This window comes from Neofelis nebulosa, chromosome 6 (genome assembly GCF_028018385.1).
Source record: "Neofelis nebulosa isolate mNeoNeb1 chromosome 6, mNeoNeb1.pri, whole genome shotgun sequence".
Lineage (NCBI taxonomy): Eukaryota > Metazoa > Chordata > Mammalia > Carnivora > Felidae > Neofelis > Neofelis nebulosa.
The window spans coordinates 117029855-117045857 of NC_080787.1; the positions used below are offsets into that span (position 1 = coordinate 117029855).

The 16003-nt window shown below is 39.2% G+C and overlaps 1 protein-coding gene across 9 annotated transcripts in view; it reads left to right on the forward strand.

The window, feature by feature from the left end:
• The window catches only part of NCOA7 (nuclear receptor coactivator 7), a 156577-nt gene that overhangs the window by 87263 nt on the left and 53311 nt on the right, over positions 1 to 16003 (forward strand). For 8 of the 9 annotated variants that reach the window (XM_058735175.1, XM_058735167.1, XM_058735171.1 and 5 more), the window contains 5 exons: positions 3597 to 3676; positions 6873 to 6980; positions 11581 to 11694; positions 12282 to 12407; positions 14159 to 14343. In XM_058735175.1, the coding sequence (XP_058591158.1) occupies positions 3597 to 3676; positions 6873 to 6980; positions 11581 to 11694; positions 12282 to 12407; positions 14159 to 14343 (613 nt within the window). The remainder of the gene's footprint in view (positions 1 to 3596; positions 3677 to 6872; positions 6981 to 11580; positions 11695 to 12281; positions 12408 to 14158; positions 14344 to 16003) is intronic. The other variant, XM_058735173.1, reaches the window with a different exon arrangement.

A 16003-nucleotide genomic window follows, 5' to 3' on the forward strand; every position in this document is an offset into this window, starting at 1 on the left:
TGAGCAGGGGAAGGGGCAGAGAGAGAGAGAGAGAGAGAGAGAGAGAGAGAGAGAATCTGAAGCAGCTCCAGGCTCTGAACTGTCAGCACAGAGACCTATGCGGGGCTTGAACCCACAAACTGCAAAATCATGACCTGAGCCGAAGTTGGACACTTAACCAACTGAGCCACCCAGGTGCCCCTAGCTTTGGTAGGTTTATATGATATTCCTGGTGTGATGCTCTATCAGTGAAAATGTTGCCCACAATCAAGTGTATCAGGTTCATTGACCTGTATTGGGAAGTTCATTCAAACATATATACCAGGTATCATTGTAAGGCACAAAGATGTTCAAAGATGGTAGGCATCATGGCCTTTACCTCAAGAATTTCAGAATCTTAGATTCTGGAGGGAAAGCTCCCCCCCCCCCTTATTTATAATGTTACTATGACATTTTTCTGGCCTACCCACCTCTGACAAAGGAGAAGTAATTTTCGTACTAATTCAGGTACACAAGTTAACTTTATCCTGAAAGGCTCAGCTAGCACCTGTTTTTCTTTTGCAGGTGAGCAATATGGAAACTCAGGGTTTGGTGGCTTATAGCAGTGATTCCACTGGGACCAGAAACAATTATGCACAGTTTTCTGGACAGGTGTGGATCAGAAGTTGCCACAGATGGGAAGAGGAAGCTTAGGTTCTAGAAATAGGAAGCACTTACAAAAGGATGTGAAAAGCCTGTTCTGAAAGCAAGATTACCTACAATGACAACTATTTATGGTGACGAGAAGGGCAGGAGTGTGGGACAGAGAGAGCAGAGCTGACGTGATAGAATACCAGATTGTGAGAGTTGTAAAGTAGTATGATGGGGTTTTTCAACAGGCCATGTAAAATCTCCCTATCTAGAGAATCTAGAGATCTAAAAAACACAGTCTCTTCTTCCTGAAGTAGTTTAGATGTGGTCACCTGAAGGTAGGGAGGTCACTTTTTTTTTTTTTTTTTTAATAGTCTGGAGGGATTTCCAAGGTCTCTTTGGTTCTATGAATGGGTCTGATTGAACATACAGATGACTGCAAAGGGACTCTAGGTACAGCATCTATGACTTTTTTCTTGGTTGTTAACATTAAATAATATAAAGGAACGATTTAAAAGGCAGATAAATCCCACATAAATTAATTAACTATTTTCATGTTTCTGCATTACCTTCTGAGTTCTCACTCAATACACCCATATTTGTCATGTGGATGTGATGATACTGTTGATCTAAGAGTGGGGCATGGGATGTTGTAGGACCTCAGGTGTAGAGCGCTGAGCTAATCACACTTCTTAGTTGGTGACATGTCATCACTGGTCAGAGCTGGGCTCCTTGTTATTTATTCATTAATTTCCTTATATCCTCATTCCTCACTCCCATTTCTCTTCCCACTGCATACCATTCTCCTGCATTCAGTGTGTAGGCTTTTATTTGGATGTGGCCTTGAAAAATGTATAGTTGCTCTGTGTGCATCTATTTTAAATTTACCTAATGGTGTTGTTCTGTACATCCCATTCTTTTTCTGTTGACGTAAACATGCTGCAGTGTATAGCTCAGGCTTGTTATTTCTCATTACTGCCTAGAATCCCAGAGCATATCTCCTACATTTTACTTACCCTCCAGCTTTCCCCTGCCACAGATGATGCGGTTATGTACATCCTCAAGCCAAGTGACTTTATAATATATATAAAGTATGTATCTCCTGGGAGAGGAGGCCTGTCGGTTAGATTGCTGAGTCATATGGGCTATATATATTTAATTTGCTGGAATGGCTATACCAGTTTACATCCCTTCTAACAGTTCACATCTCTGCCAACACTAGAATTTTCCAGCTTTCTGATTTTTGCCATGCTAATAGATGTAAAATGTTGCATTGTCTTAATTTGCATTTTTCAGATCACATGCAAGTTAGAGCATCTTTTCACAGTTAATTCAATTTTATATTTTTCGTCATTTAAATTTTTATTCACTGCAGTATGGCTGTCTGTGTTTTCAGTATCGGGGTTGATTATATTAAGATGCACTTAAATGAGAATTAATTTGAATCATAATGCAGCTGCTAAATTTCTGGGCTGACCAGTTCTGGCCTGTAAAAACAGCAAAGTCTGTGGCCCAACTTATAATATGTTCTCCGGCATTTTGGTCGTCCCAAGTTTTCAGTATTACAATAATATCACACTAACCATATGCTATGATATATGGCAGTTTTCTTCTTTTGAATTTTGCCTTAGGATGAATCCCCTAGGGAAGGATTACTGAACCAAAGAATGAACGTTTTTATGACTATTGTTACACATTAACAAATCACTTTCTAAAAGGGCTGGGAACCCTTGCGCACTGCTGGTGGGAATGTAAATTGGTGCAACCATTATGAAAAACAATATGGAGGTTTCTCAAAAAATTAAAAATAGAAATACCATACAATCTGGTAATTCCACTTCTGAGTATTTACTGAAAGAAATGAAAACACTAAATTGAAAAGATGTATTGACTGTTTACAGTAGCCAGGATATAGAAGCAACCTTAGTGTCTATTGATAGATGAATGGGTAAAGAAGATGTGGTATATATATATATAGTGGAACATCGCTTGGCTATAAAAAGTAACGAAATCTTGCCGTTTGTGACAACATGGATAGACCTAGAGGGTATTATGCTAAGTGAAATAAATCAAAGACAAATACCATATGATCTCACTTAAATGTGGAATTGAAAAAAACACATGAATAAACAAAAAAATGGACTCTTAAATACAGACAACAAACTGGTGGTTGCCAGAGGGGAGTCCATGAGGGGATGGATGAAAAAGGCGAAGGGGATTAAGAGGTGCAAACTTCCAGTTATAAGATGAATGACAGAGACGAAAAGTATAACAGATGGGGCGCCTGGGTGGCTCAGTCGGTTGAGCGTCCGACCTCCACTCGTGTCATGATCTCATGGTCTGTGGGTTCGAGCCCCGCGTCAGGCTTTGTGCTGACCGCTCAGAGCCTGGAGCCTGCTTCAGATTCTGTGTCTCCCTCTCTCTCTGCCCCTCCCCCGCTCATGCTCTGTCTCTCTCTATCAAAAATAAATAAACATTAAAAAAATTTTTTTAAATAAAAAAAGTTTACAAAAAGTATAACATAGGGAATGTAATCAATAATAGTGTAATAACATTGAATGGTGAGCATTGAGTAATGTATAAAATTGTCAATTTACTATGTTATTTTAATTATGCTTTGCTGGAAAAAATAGAAAAAAAAACTAAAAGGGTAGGATTGATTTCCATTAGGCGTCATTTATATCATAACTATACTAGTTTTAACTTCATTGTGTATTATTTATACTATTCCTTTAATAACTATAAAATATTTGTTATTTGCACTATTTAATTATAGTTAACTGAAATCATTTGTTCAGGTGTTCACTGATGAATAGTATTTTTTTTTTTTTTAAGAGTATGGTCTATTTGTGCCCATAGTCCATTTTCCTAGTAGGGTCTGCTTTATTTTTTTAGTCCGTTTGAAAGTAGTTTTGATATACTCCCGAGTGTCTTATCCTCCATTCCTGAAAATGAAATGATTCATTTACATACATTTTATTCTTCAGATGACAATCAAAACAAAACGCATGATAAAAAAGAGAAGAAGATGGTGGTTCAGAAGCCCCACGGTACTATGGAATACACTGTAAGTATAAACAGGAGGTATGAACACTTGTTAAGACCACTGGATTTGCATGATGTTTCTCCCTGACACCTCTTCTTAGCTGCATTCATTCCTTTTGTGTGCCCATTAATTAAGGAAGCTTCTTAAGACCTGTTCTAGGTCATTTCTTTTCCCTTTATGTTTTCTCTCTGGGTAATCTCATGTAAACCTATGACTTGGATTATCTTCAATATGCCAATGACGGCCGGTTGTGCTTTCTGAGTTCCATAATCACAGATCACTTTCCTACTCAGCCCCACTTAGACCTCCAGGGCTGGTATTTTTTCAAGAAGCGATGGCTCCATAAGCTGTACATTTCTACAAGCCAGAGCTTTGCCCTTGACATCCTCTTCCCATGACTCCTCATGTTCATTGTTACCTTCTGTGACTATCCATCCAGATCTCTTCATTTCACTCTCATAGGTTCATGTTCCTTTACATAATGTACCTCAGTTTAACACTATTGATTCACTGATGTGATTGTTTTAATGTCTATCTTGTGCCTTAATTCATGTACCCATGGAGAGAGATCCTTTTTTTGGTCACCATTGTATTTCTGGTGCTCACAGGGTATAGGCCTCCATTCTGTTGAGTTAGTAGATGAATAATGCTATGTATGTGTCCCTTACGGCACCTCCGCATACGTGCCGTGTGTTCATTTCTCTCCTGCAGTGTGAACTCCTGGGGGCCAGGAGCTGTGTCTATTTATCCCAGGTCTGTTACAAAGTGAGCACTCAGTTATAGATTTGTTTTAATTCACTTTGAAGTAGCATTGTTGAGGAGTGTCCTCTGACTTGTAATAAGAAATTAAGTGCTGTTGCCATTACCTGGTTGTGATTTTCTCATGTGCATTTTTTTTCCACTCATTATTCATGTCCTATGCCAGGCTCTGTACAGGCAAGTAGCAAGACCTGATCCTTCCCTGGCATTTCTTTTGGAATGGTAAATTGTTTGCAAGCCTTTCCAGAGTTACACTGAGGAGTCCTGGCACAGGCATTTCATGCTCAGTGCTCGGTGAACGTCTCTAGGCATCTTTCTGTGGGTTATAGGCCTGGTCCTTTCCAGAGGGATTTGGGGTGATTATTTATTTCACTTTACCATGGTCCACAATAGGTTATTGATCCCCATAACACCTAGCACAGTGCCTTACCTGATAGTAGGTACTCAAGAAGTGTTGGATTATTTATCATTAGTAACAATATTAACTCTAAAGCCATGTGTGTATCCAGCAGTATTATGCACAAGCCCCTCCAAAGAAATGACAAGGGGTGTTTTCTAGGAGACGTTTCCCATAGTATATACTAAATGGTGCAGTGAGAGTAAGTATCAACCCCCACATTAACTCTTATAAACAGGTGATCAAATTAGCAATGCAGATATGTCTGCCTGTTTGATTTGTAGGTTATGGGGATTAGTTTTACTTGGCAAGTTATTGTTTGTACTTGTCATTGGAAATAAAAGGTGATTCATAACTTCATGTTTAGAGAACCATGCTAGCACTTAATAGATTGCTTATATTGCTCCAAAGCTGTGGATGTTTGCATTCTGTTTAGTTTTAAACATTTAATGATTCCCATATCCATCCCAGGGTCTGTGGCTTGATGCTGTATTTATGTCTTGTCGTTATGTAATAATTCCAGATTGTTAAGGTTTTTTCTCTTCCCTGAACTCCCTATGCACAGTATATTTCTGTAAGTCTTTTCTTAAAAATACAAAGTAAATTTTTGGATCACTTGCCATGAAGTAAGTGCTGTGAAGCAGAAATTACAATTATCTGTTTGATGGATCAAGAACCTGAAACGCAGAGAAGTTAAGTAAATGACCCAAGGTCACACAGCTAGCAAGTGGCAGGTCTAGAATTCAGATCCAGCAGTCTGGCTGTAGTCTCCATTCTCAGTGTGTCTCATACTGACTCTAAACCCCCAAAACCCCTGGATTTGAATATGTTAGGCAAAACGTCTTTTTTCTTTTTCATTTTTAGTAAGGCTGGTTTTGCCCAAGGTAGAAGTAGGGCCATATATTGCTAATTTTTAAATGATTTTTTAAAATACATGTATTTATATACTGACTTGTTCCAGAAATGCTTTGAGGTCATTTTGGTGTAACTTGTATCTATGACCTTGATTAGTCTGAGACTGTTCATCTAGTTGGTGGAGTTTTGATGCTAAGGACAGTGGTGAATTTAATTCTACATCTGTATCTTCAGTAGTCCACGACCTCCTGCAGCCAACTCACATCGCCACCTCGGTCAGGGCTTACCTGGTGGAGCCAATTTTGAATATAGGGACAGTCACCTGTCTTGATCCAAGGCTGTATATGGGAACTTCTTAGTGACACACACCAGAGTGGCCTCCCACTAACAAGTTCTATCCAGTGACCCTAGGCAAGAAGTCTGGGATATTGGCCTGACCAGGGGCAGCAGACTTTTTGTGGGTGGAGCTATTTACTGTGAAGTTTCACATCCTCTCATTGCCCTCTTTAGGCCTATTACCCTTTGTTAGAGAAAGAAAGAAATATACATGTGGGGCATGAATTGCAAGTTTCACAGATTTGGAGAATAACACTAATCTGGTTGACTATCAGAAGTTGTCATTTTAATGACTGTGAACAGTTATTGGTAGCTAATCTGAATTTCATAATGATTTACTTGCCTTCCGTCATATTCATTTGTCAAACATTTGAGTATCTTCTGTGTGTTGGGCACTGTGCTGACACTGAGGTTATCAGCCATTAACAGGTCACCGTGCAGGAGCCTTTAGTGCAGTGAACAGACGGGAAGAAGACAGAACATTGAGAATAGAGGAAGTAGCCCTCCTCTATTGGGTGGGGACTGTGTGTGTGTTTTATTTCTTCTCTTCTTAACAGTTTTTATTGTACGTTGTGAACCTCTACTCCACACAGCTAGGTTGTGCCAAAGTAGATTTAGAAATCTATTAGTGGACACTGAAATTTGAAGATAAGGGAGCCCAGAAATGAATTGCATGTAAGACTTTGCTTTTCTGTGGTTTTATTAAGAATGGAGAATGTATTTACTTTCTTTTTCAGAATATATCTGGAAAGAACTACTTTTCATCCACTCAGATCAGAAATAGATTAATGTTGTTTACTAAAAGGGAGGGTTTTGTTTGTTTGTTGATTTTGCTTTATATTTTGAATCTTGTTTGTTTGATTATTCTAGGCTGGAAGCCAGGACACCCTAAACTCCATAGCCCTGAAGTTTAACATCACTCCCAATAAATTAGTGGAACTGAATAAACTTTTCACACATACTATTGTTCCAGGCCAGGTAATTCTTTACTTGTTGGGTATTACTTTTTAGAAATTTTGCATTTATCTTTTATTGCCATTTTTAATGCTTCACTCTTAGTGTCATGGGATTATCATCGTTGATAATGTGCATTGGTACAGTCTTTCCATTAGATCCAAGAATTCTGAAAGCATTGTAGAACTTAGGAACTTCAGAAATGAATGCCTTGCAGATGATTAACAGTTTACTTAACTATCATTAGTTTATGTTGTGGATGTCCTGTAGGGCATCAAGAGGAGTTAAATTTGACTTTTTCTTCTGTAGAATGTAACTCAAATGTTCTCGGAATGTTTAATTTAGAAGTGCACGTTTCAGTTTATTCCACTCCTGGGATACATCATGGCCATCATTTGACTTTAAGCAAATTTTTTTCATTTTTGTATTTTTATGATACCTGGCAAAAATAGCCAGAGGCAGAGACATTCAGCAGGACTATCAAGAAAAAGCACACCATTTCTTCCCCAGGTTTTTAAATTAATACTTTATTTATTAAACTGAATGGAATTAGCTAATTGTGTAATTTTGCCACTCTTGGTTAATCCAGCCAATTTTTTTAGTGCCTTCCACATATTTAATGAGATATTCTTTTATTACTACTTTGAAACTACATTTAGCCAATAGATATAAATGACCCAGTCATTGGCAGGTCCTAGCTGAGTCCAAGTTTTCATTCCTATCCATAGAACCGTCTGGTTGCCGTGAGCACATTCTGGTTTTAGTTGTGGACTGACTTGAGCATTTTTCTGCATCTCTACATTATAGTGACCTTTAATTCTTCCAGAATAGATACTATTACTTTTAAAGACAACTTTATTGAGGTAACAGTGAGATTGTTCTTTGCGTTTTATTCAAGGGCAGCACATGAAGCCAACAGGCCATAAGCTGGCTAGTTTATATTATGGTACTTTTAGTATTTATGTTCTTGTTAAAAGGAGAAATTAGCATACTTCCAGCACCAGGTAATTGAAGGGAGATATACATTAAAACTTCTCAAAAATTAATGAAAATTTATTTCTAAGAAAACTAACAGTAGATCTCTCCTTTTGGGGATTTCTTGTAATCTGAAGTATTACTGCGTATTATGTAACTGACCCATAGCAAAGAACCTAGACGTGTATTTACTAATTCAAGGCTAAAGTCTATAGTCACTAGGGGCACCTGGGTGGCTCAGTCATTTGAGTATCTGACTTTGGCACAGGTCATGATCTCATGGTTTGTGAGTTCAAGCCCCACGTCGGGCTCACTGCTGTCAGTGCAGAGCCTGCTTCAAATCTTCTGCCCTTCTCTCTTTGTCCCTCCCCTGCTTACACTCTCTCAAAAATAAATAAAACATTAAAAAAACAACAGAGAATGTAGTCACTAGAATGTAGGAAAATAATTTAGAGCAATTCCTTATTTTTTTTACTATGTCCATAAACAAAATATTGGTACTAGGTTAAGGTCCAGTAACCGATGGACTGTTTTAATATGCCTATTATAATGGCAAACATACCAAAGTAGGATCTCTAACCCTTTGTTTCTGACTGGCCTTGTAGTAACTGTTTGATGTGGGTGAGTGCCTTCCTTTTTTGGGCCTCAGTTTCCTAATCCCTGAAGTTAGGTGTTGGGCCACGTTATCTCTGATGGCTTTTCTAGCATTTGCTATGCAGTCCAGCCCTCATATGACTAAACAGTTGTGTGCTGTTGGTTGTCCCAGGACCCAGATAGAATTAGGATTTTGTTGACAAAGATAAGAAATCAAGAAGAGTGAAATCAAGGGGCTTTCAAAAACTGTAGACAACTTTTTGTTTTCAAGGATTTTTAAATACTCTGAGTGGGGTAGGTATTGCTTTCATCTCAGTAGATCTGATCATTCAGAACTATTTTTGTCTGCTCTGGCTCCAAGAAATGTGAGCTTCACTCTTCTAGAGACTGATTTGATGGTCACCGTGAGGTAGGAAAGGAAACTGGTCTGGCTAGGTAAGTGACTACATGTAAGAAGTAATTTTCAGAGGCAGTTACCTGAAGCTTTTAAATCTTACAACTGTAGACTCTTTTGTTGCTTAAAAGACCAAAAGCAATAGCAGATAAATGTAAACAACTGAGGCCTAAACAAAAGTTTTAGAAGGTCCTGAGTTTGGCTGTTAGTTTGGATACTTACATCAAATTTCAGGACATGTACAAAGAATATACTTTTTCAAGTAGTTTATCTTAAGCACACTCAGAAGTTACCTTGCAGATATAGGTTTAAGCTGTTTTCATATTCATCGAGCACCTTGGCTACACATGCTTTGAAAAATTTGACAGTTATGCCTGAGTGTTGGAGCAGAATTATTTTCTGCAGTCAGTAGGTAAACCGCCCTTACCCCTGCCCATGTTCCTGGCTCACCTCCATGTTGAGGTAGCACATCTTCTGACTGAGCGTCCCAGCATCCAACTGTCACCTCTACACTGTAATGAACTGTTTAAGCGCAGGAAATATCCTTTTGATTGGACATTTAGAACATGCCAGACAATAGAATCTTAACCTGTGTTGCCTAACACTTGTCAAAACTCAGATACAAAAAACTGTTAATGGGGAATTGCTTGGAAGAAATGTTATCCATTCATTCCTCTTGTCCAGATACATGAGATAAGAGAGCATAGAATTTTAGCCCTCTGTAAGGTACATTTGTAGAACTCTACACTTTGGCGTTTGCCATTGATCTACATCGCAGATGTTATTAAGAACAGTCCTCCCAAACTGGTTATTGTATTAATTGTCAGTGTATCATCAAAGACAAGTAGTTCAGACTGGGATACTCTTTATGAGACTTAATGAGAAAATACTTCTACTTATGAGAGACTGGGTTTTTTTTTTAAGTTTATTTATTTTGAGAGAGAGAGAGATGCAAGTGGGGGAGGGGCAGAGAGAGAGAGAGAGAGAGAGAGAGAGAGAGAGAGAATCCCAAGCAGGCTCCTCACTGCCAGCGCAGAGCCCAATGCAGGGCTCAGACCCACAAAGCCACGAGATCGTGACCTGAACCAAAACCAAGAGTCAGATGCTTAAATGACTGAGCCACCCAGGCACCCCAAGACTGGTTTGTTTTTATCTTATGGAAGTTGAATTCTGCTGACTAATGATGTCTGTCCCTTTGCATTGGTTATTTGGAAACTCAGAACCCGTTTTATGGCCCACCCCTCAAAGGGTGTTTGGTAATTTTGGAGTACATAGTTTCAGTAGTAATTAGTCCTCATGTTATTCTCCTTGATATTGGTTTTCCTACCTTTATCAGAATGTGGCTTTTGTTGTTGTCTCACCTTTTTTCTGGATTGAAGAGAGATTTAAATAACTAAAGTTAAAACAGAGATAGGATGGGAAAGTGTGAACAGTTGTTATACAATTAGTGCTGAATTCTGTTTTATAACATTAAAGGACATCATTAAAAAAAATTTTTTTTAATGCATATTTATTTTTGAGACAGAGAGAGACAGAGCATGAATAGGGGAGGGTCAGAGAGAGAGGGAGACACAGAATCTGAAACAGGCTCTGGGCTCCGAGCTGTCAGCACAGAGCCCGACGCGGGGCTCGAACTCACGGACCACGAGATCATGACCTGGGCTGAAGTCGGACGCTCAACCGACTGAGCCACCCAGGCAGCCCTAAAGGACATCATTTTAAGACTGTATATGATATATGCCAAAATGTTGCATGTCTCACTGTAAGAGTGTTGAATGATAAGATCATAATAACATTTCAGGCACCAGTACGTTTTGTGGAAAGAGGCTACTTTGTACACTGTGGGAGATTTCAATTTTTGTTTTTAGATAAGTTGATGGTGATAGAAATTATTGAGATTATTGATATTACCTTGTACAACTTGTAACGATCTTACGTTAGTACTCAGGGCCTGCTGAGAGTTAGCAAGCGTGAATTTGTTCCATTTCTTCCTGATACAGGTGTTGGGTTTAGAAGCATGCCATGCTATTCTTTCCTTTCTTCCCTGTCCTTAGTGCCCCTCCCTGGAATCTTCTTTCCTCTCTAAATCTTCTATGCTGTTCAAAGCCTCACTTGGACCCACTTGCTTTATATGACATGCCCAGAGTACTCACCCACCTTGTTCTCCTCTCTGTGAGCTCCTGCAGTGTCTGTGGGTGTGTTCCATACTTTTGCACTGAACGCATTCATATTATGAGTAATTGTGTCGTGGATTAGTCCAGAAGCCTCCAAGGTACTTACAAGTTTTGGGAAGGCCAACTAGGTCTTTTTTTTTTTTTTTTTTTTTTAAGAGAACAGACTTTTTTTTTTTTAATGTCTACTTTATTTTTGAGGGAGAGAGAGAGCACGTGAGTTGGGATGGGGCAGAGAGAGAGGGGATCAGAGGATCCGAAGCGGGCTCTGTGCTGACAGCAGTGAGCCCATTGCGCGGCTTAACTCAGGAACTGTGAGATCATGACCTGAGCCAAAGTCATACACTTAACCGACTGAGACACCCAGGTGCCCCCCAACCAAGTCTTAGTCATGTACTTAGCATGATTCTGTACAGAAAGTAATGCCCTAAACACTGTCCAGTGTTTGCCTGATCTCGATATTCACTTCACTTGTCTTTCCCATTCTCAGGTCCTTTTCGTGCCAGATGCTAACTTTCCTTCCAGTACCTTAAGATTATCATCATCCAGTCCTGGTGCTACTGTGTCTCCTTCATCATCAGATGCAGAATATGATAAACTGCCTGTATGTATGTCATTCGTGAACTAACATTCATATTTATCAAATAATTTTTTGAGTTGTAGAATTTTAAGTGTTGTTTTTCACAGGTTTTCATCTGAAATTTCCCCAAAGGGGGTAGGGTTAAGGATTTGTCTTAGTTGAGAGAATATGTCCTATCAAAAAGAAACCTATTTCATATTTAAGGTCTCAGAGGGAAAAATGCACACCTTTTATACGTAAAAGTATGCAATTAAACTCTGGATGAGACAGATAGTTGATTTGTACTGCTTTTACTACTTTTTCTAGAGAAATCGAACCATGAGTCAAATATGAATTATTTCATTTAGGTTATTTTCTAAAAACATTTGATGAGCCATTTTTATGAGTTCATACATACACCCTTACTGTTGTTGTTGTTTAAATCTTAGTTTGATTTGGATACTTAATTGTATTTGTGATAATTCTTGGAGAATGAAGCATATTTGGCTCTTTTTCATGTTCAAGGTAAATAGAAACAGGTTCCTTATAGGAAACTTATGTGGCTTGATTTATAGAAATAATCTGTTTAAAAAGGGCTTCCATTTGATTTTGGGAATTTTGCTTTCTTAAAGGATGCTGACTTAGCAAGAAAGGCCTTAAAACCCATTGAAAGAGTCTTATCATCCACTTCTGAAGAAGATGAGCCAGGCGTGGTAAAATTTCTAAAAATGAATTGTCGATACTTCACTGATGGAAAGGTATATGGCAGTGTCATTTGTTTCCTTTTCTTGAACTCCATGAAAAACTAACTTAGGTTTCAAACTACTGAAGATAGGAGACATTAAAATATCTTTCCCAAAGTTTCAGCTTAAGATTTCATAAGTGTCCATTTGTTTTCCCCTATTGGATCCCTAGCATTTTATATATTAGGAGAAATACGATTCTTTGTGATCTAGGACTTATCATTTTATCTTTCAATTCTTGGCTTATAAATTGCTAGGGAGACAATATAGTATATGCTTAACAGTAAAGACTGGAGTTAGTGAATTTAAAATCCAACTCTGCTGGGGCGCCTGGGTGGCTCCTTCCGTTAAGCATCCTACTTTGGCTCAGGTCATGATCTTGCCCTTCATGAGTTTGATTCCCGCGTCCAGGCTCTGTGCTGACAGCTCAGAGCCTGGAGCCTGCTTCAGATTCTGTGTCTCCCTTTCTCTCTGCCTCTCCCCTACTTGCATTCTCTCTCTTTCTCTCTCTCTCTCTCTCTTTCTCTCAAAGATAAATAAACATTAAAAAAATTAAAAAATAAAATAAAATCCAACTCTGCTATCTGCTTGCTCTGAGACTATAGGCAGGGTATTTAAGTTGCCAAAGCTTCCATTTTCCTCATCTATGAAATAGGAACTATAATAAAATTGACTTTGTAGGGGGTGGTAATTAAAAGGGATAATTGATGTAAAGACCTTAGTACCTAACTTCGGAAATGTTCAATTCTCAACCCATTTGCTGCTGGAGATGCTGGTATTAAAAATAATGTCTGCTGTGTTGTGTATTTAGTTTTTTGGTAGTTGGTGTGATTTACAAAGAACAAATCCAACTTTCAGTGAGCCTCTGAAGAAGGGGTTATGTTGATGTAAAGTCAATTCCTGTGTGCAGAGTAGAGACTTCATGCCAGGTTCCAAATGGTAGGAAAATACACTATTGATAGGCATTTTAACTTTTGCAACCAAGAATAAGTAATTCCTGAAATGCAAAATGTTTCACAAAGATGATCAGTTAACTCACGAAGAGGACCAAGGTAAATAATCTACCTATGGGGAGTCCTCCGTGTCCTGCTGTCTCTGGTAGATAATATCCCTGTTGCCATCTATGAAACAGTAAACTGACCAAGGTATGGACAAAAGTTCCCACCAAATTACTGTTTGTTTACTATTAGCCTCCATAGTTTAGCTATATTCATCTCTGGCTGCAAAATATTTCATATTCCTATTTGTGTCGAATTTTGCTGGCACAAATAGAATGTGACCTTTCTAAACATTTGAGAGAAAAATACTAGGACTCTAATTTGCACCATGGCTCTGAGACAGATGCCGTGTACCATGTACGGTACCATATACTGGTTGGACACATAGTGAACATGTGCTGAGTAGATTGTAAAACACCCAGTTCTCAATTGGGAAAGCACTTGGGACAGCCCTCCCATTTTACAGGGGACTGGGGAGTGCGAGGCATAGATGTGCAGCCCAAGATCCCACCACAATGGTACTATGGCAGCAGGTGTTCCAGAACCAGGCTCGGTTGACTGCTTTAGTGAGGCAGCTCTGTTTTCTCTGCCTCGCCACACAGTACCCAACTTTGCATTTCTTCAGCCTGTTGTTCTCCTGCTCTTAAAGGGGGTGTGATGGGATACCATGGTACGGCAGAGTCAACAGAATGTTAACACGAGTCCATTAAAGCTGCTGTGGTTGGATTTCTGCCTGTGGTGATTCTGTCCTGTCCCTTTCTCCTGTAGGGTGTGGTCGGAGGTGTCATGATTGTTACTCCAAACAACATCATGTTTGACCCTCACAAGTCTGATCCCCTGGTCATTGAAAATGGTTGTGAGGAGTATGGCCTCATTTGCCCCATGGAAGAGGTGGTTTCCATTGCCCTCTACAACGACATTTCCCACATGAAGATCAAAGATGCCTTGCCATCGTAAGAGATATTTCTTTGTTTACCAAAAACAAACAGAATTCCGGTGTTTGGAGAATTAAATGCAATTAAAAAGTGAGGGAGTTGGCAGCAGTGGGAGATTGTATAGAGGTAAATTTGAAGGTGGAAGATTTGTGCAGTAAATTTTTTAAAGAATAGAGAAAGGAGAGGGAATGGAGATAAAGGGAAAAGCTGCACATATAAAAACGAAAGGAGAAAAGCAAAAAAGCCAACACATAAAAATGGCATTTCTTGGCTTATTTTTCTGAAAAGCAATGCATGTTCTTAATGAATCAATGAAATAAGAAATAGTTTCTCCGAAAGAATTTTAGTCTGGTTCCCAGTAAGAGAATAGTATTTTTCTTTAGTTTAGTTGAATTTTGTTCTCATTCAAATTCTAGGGTAGGCAGGCTTCCTAACTCAGGTGTTCCCTAAATCCTGCAGAGAAAGCTCTGAGTGGAGAGTGCTGAGGCCACTGCGGCCGTAGCCGGACCACCCTAAGTGGTATGAAGAAGGAGCAATACTGATCTGTTTGTTTCTGAAACGTAGATGAATATTATCTTAGTCTTGATTATTTTTGCCTTATAAAACTGAGGGTTTTTTTGTTTTGTTTTTGTTTTGTAAAAGAGAGAAAAGGAAGCTTCCCATGAAGAAAGAGAAAGAGGGTTAAGAAAGCTCAGGGTATCAATTCATTTAAGGGATAATATGATTCCTACTGTCACTTTGTCAATGTTTCTGTTTCTCTAGATCTCCTAGTACTAAAATTCTTCAGAAACCTCCATGATAGGAAGGTAGAGGGAAAGCGGTGGGTCCTAATTGTGCAAAGAGAAACTAGCCCTTGGGACTTATGAAAAGAAGGGCAGGCAGCTAGAGAACTAACCCACACACATCGTCCTTAGGAATTTATATCAGCAGGTCTCCCTGGACTCTCAGAGTCCTTGGCATCAGACCCACTTGGCCTTTACTCAGCTCCAAGCCACTGAAGGCAGCGCAGAGCATGGGCACTGAGGTGGTTTCTAAATTCTGCCCGAAGTATCCAAGTGAGAAGGTAGGAGGCAGTGTTGCAGGCCAGGCAGTTCTGTGTGGTGAATTAATTCTGGAGCCCCACCGCCTGGGTTGTCCTGGTTCAGCCACTGACAGCCCCATGACCTGCATGAGTTGCTCAGTCCCAAGCCTCAGTTTTCTTATCTGTTAAATGGAATGAAGAGTGTTCTTCAGCTTATAAGTCTGTTTTAAGAACTCAATGTATTGATATACTAAAACTCTTAGAAAATAGCCTGATACCTTTTAAGTATAGCTGTTATATGAACCTTTAATTCATATCTGAAACTCTGTTCATTGTTCTGGGGAATCTTGTCCATGCAGTCGAGGCTTCTAGTTCATGTTAGTGCATGCCTCTTGTGTGACAAGGATGTGAAGATGAGTGGGTCATGGCCTCTGCCCTTGAGGAGCTTATAGTCTACTGGGTGTAAAAGACAGATGGAGAAATGTGGTAACGAAATGGCACCATATAGAACTGCACATGGCATTCCATGAAAACCCTTGTGAGGGAGTGTCCCGCTACCTTGGGATCTTAGATGGAGGCAGAGAGGAGGACATGAGGAGCTAGTTTTAGAAATAAGGAATGAACATTAGGTTCTCTGTGACAAGAAGAAAGAAGAAA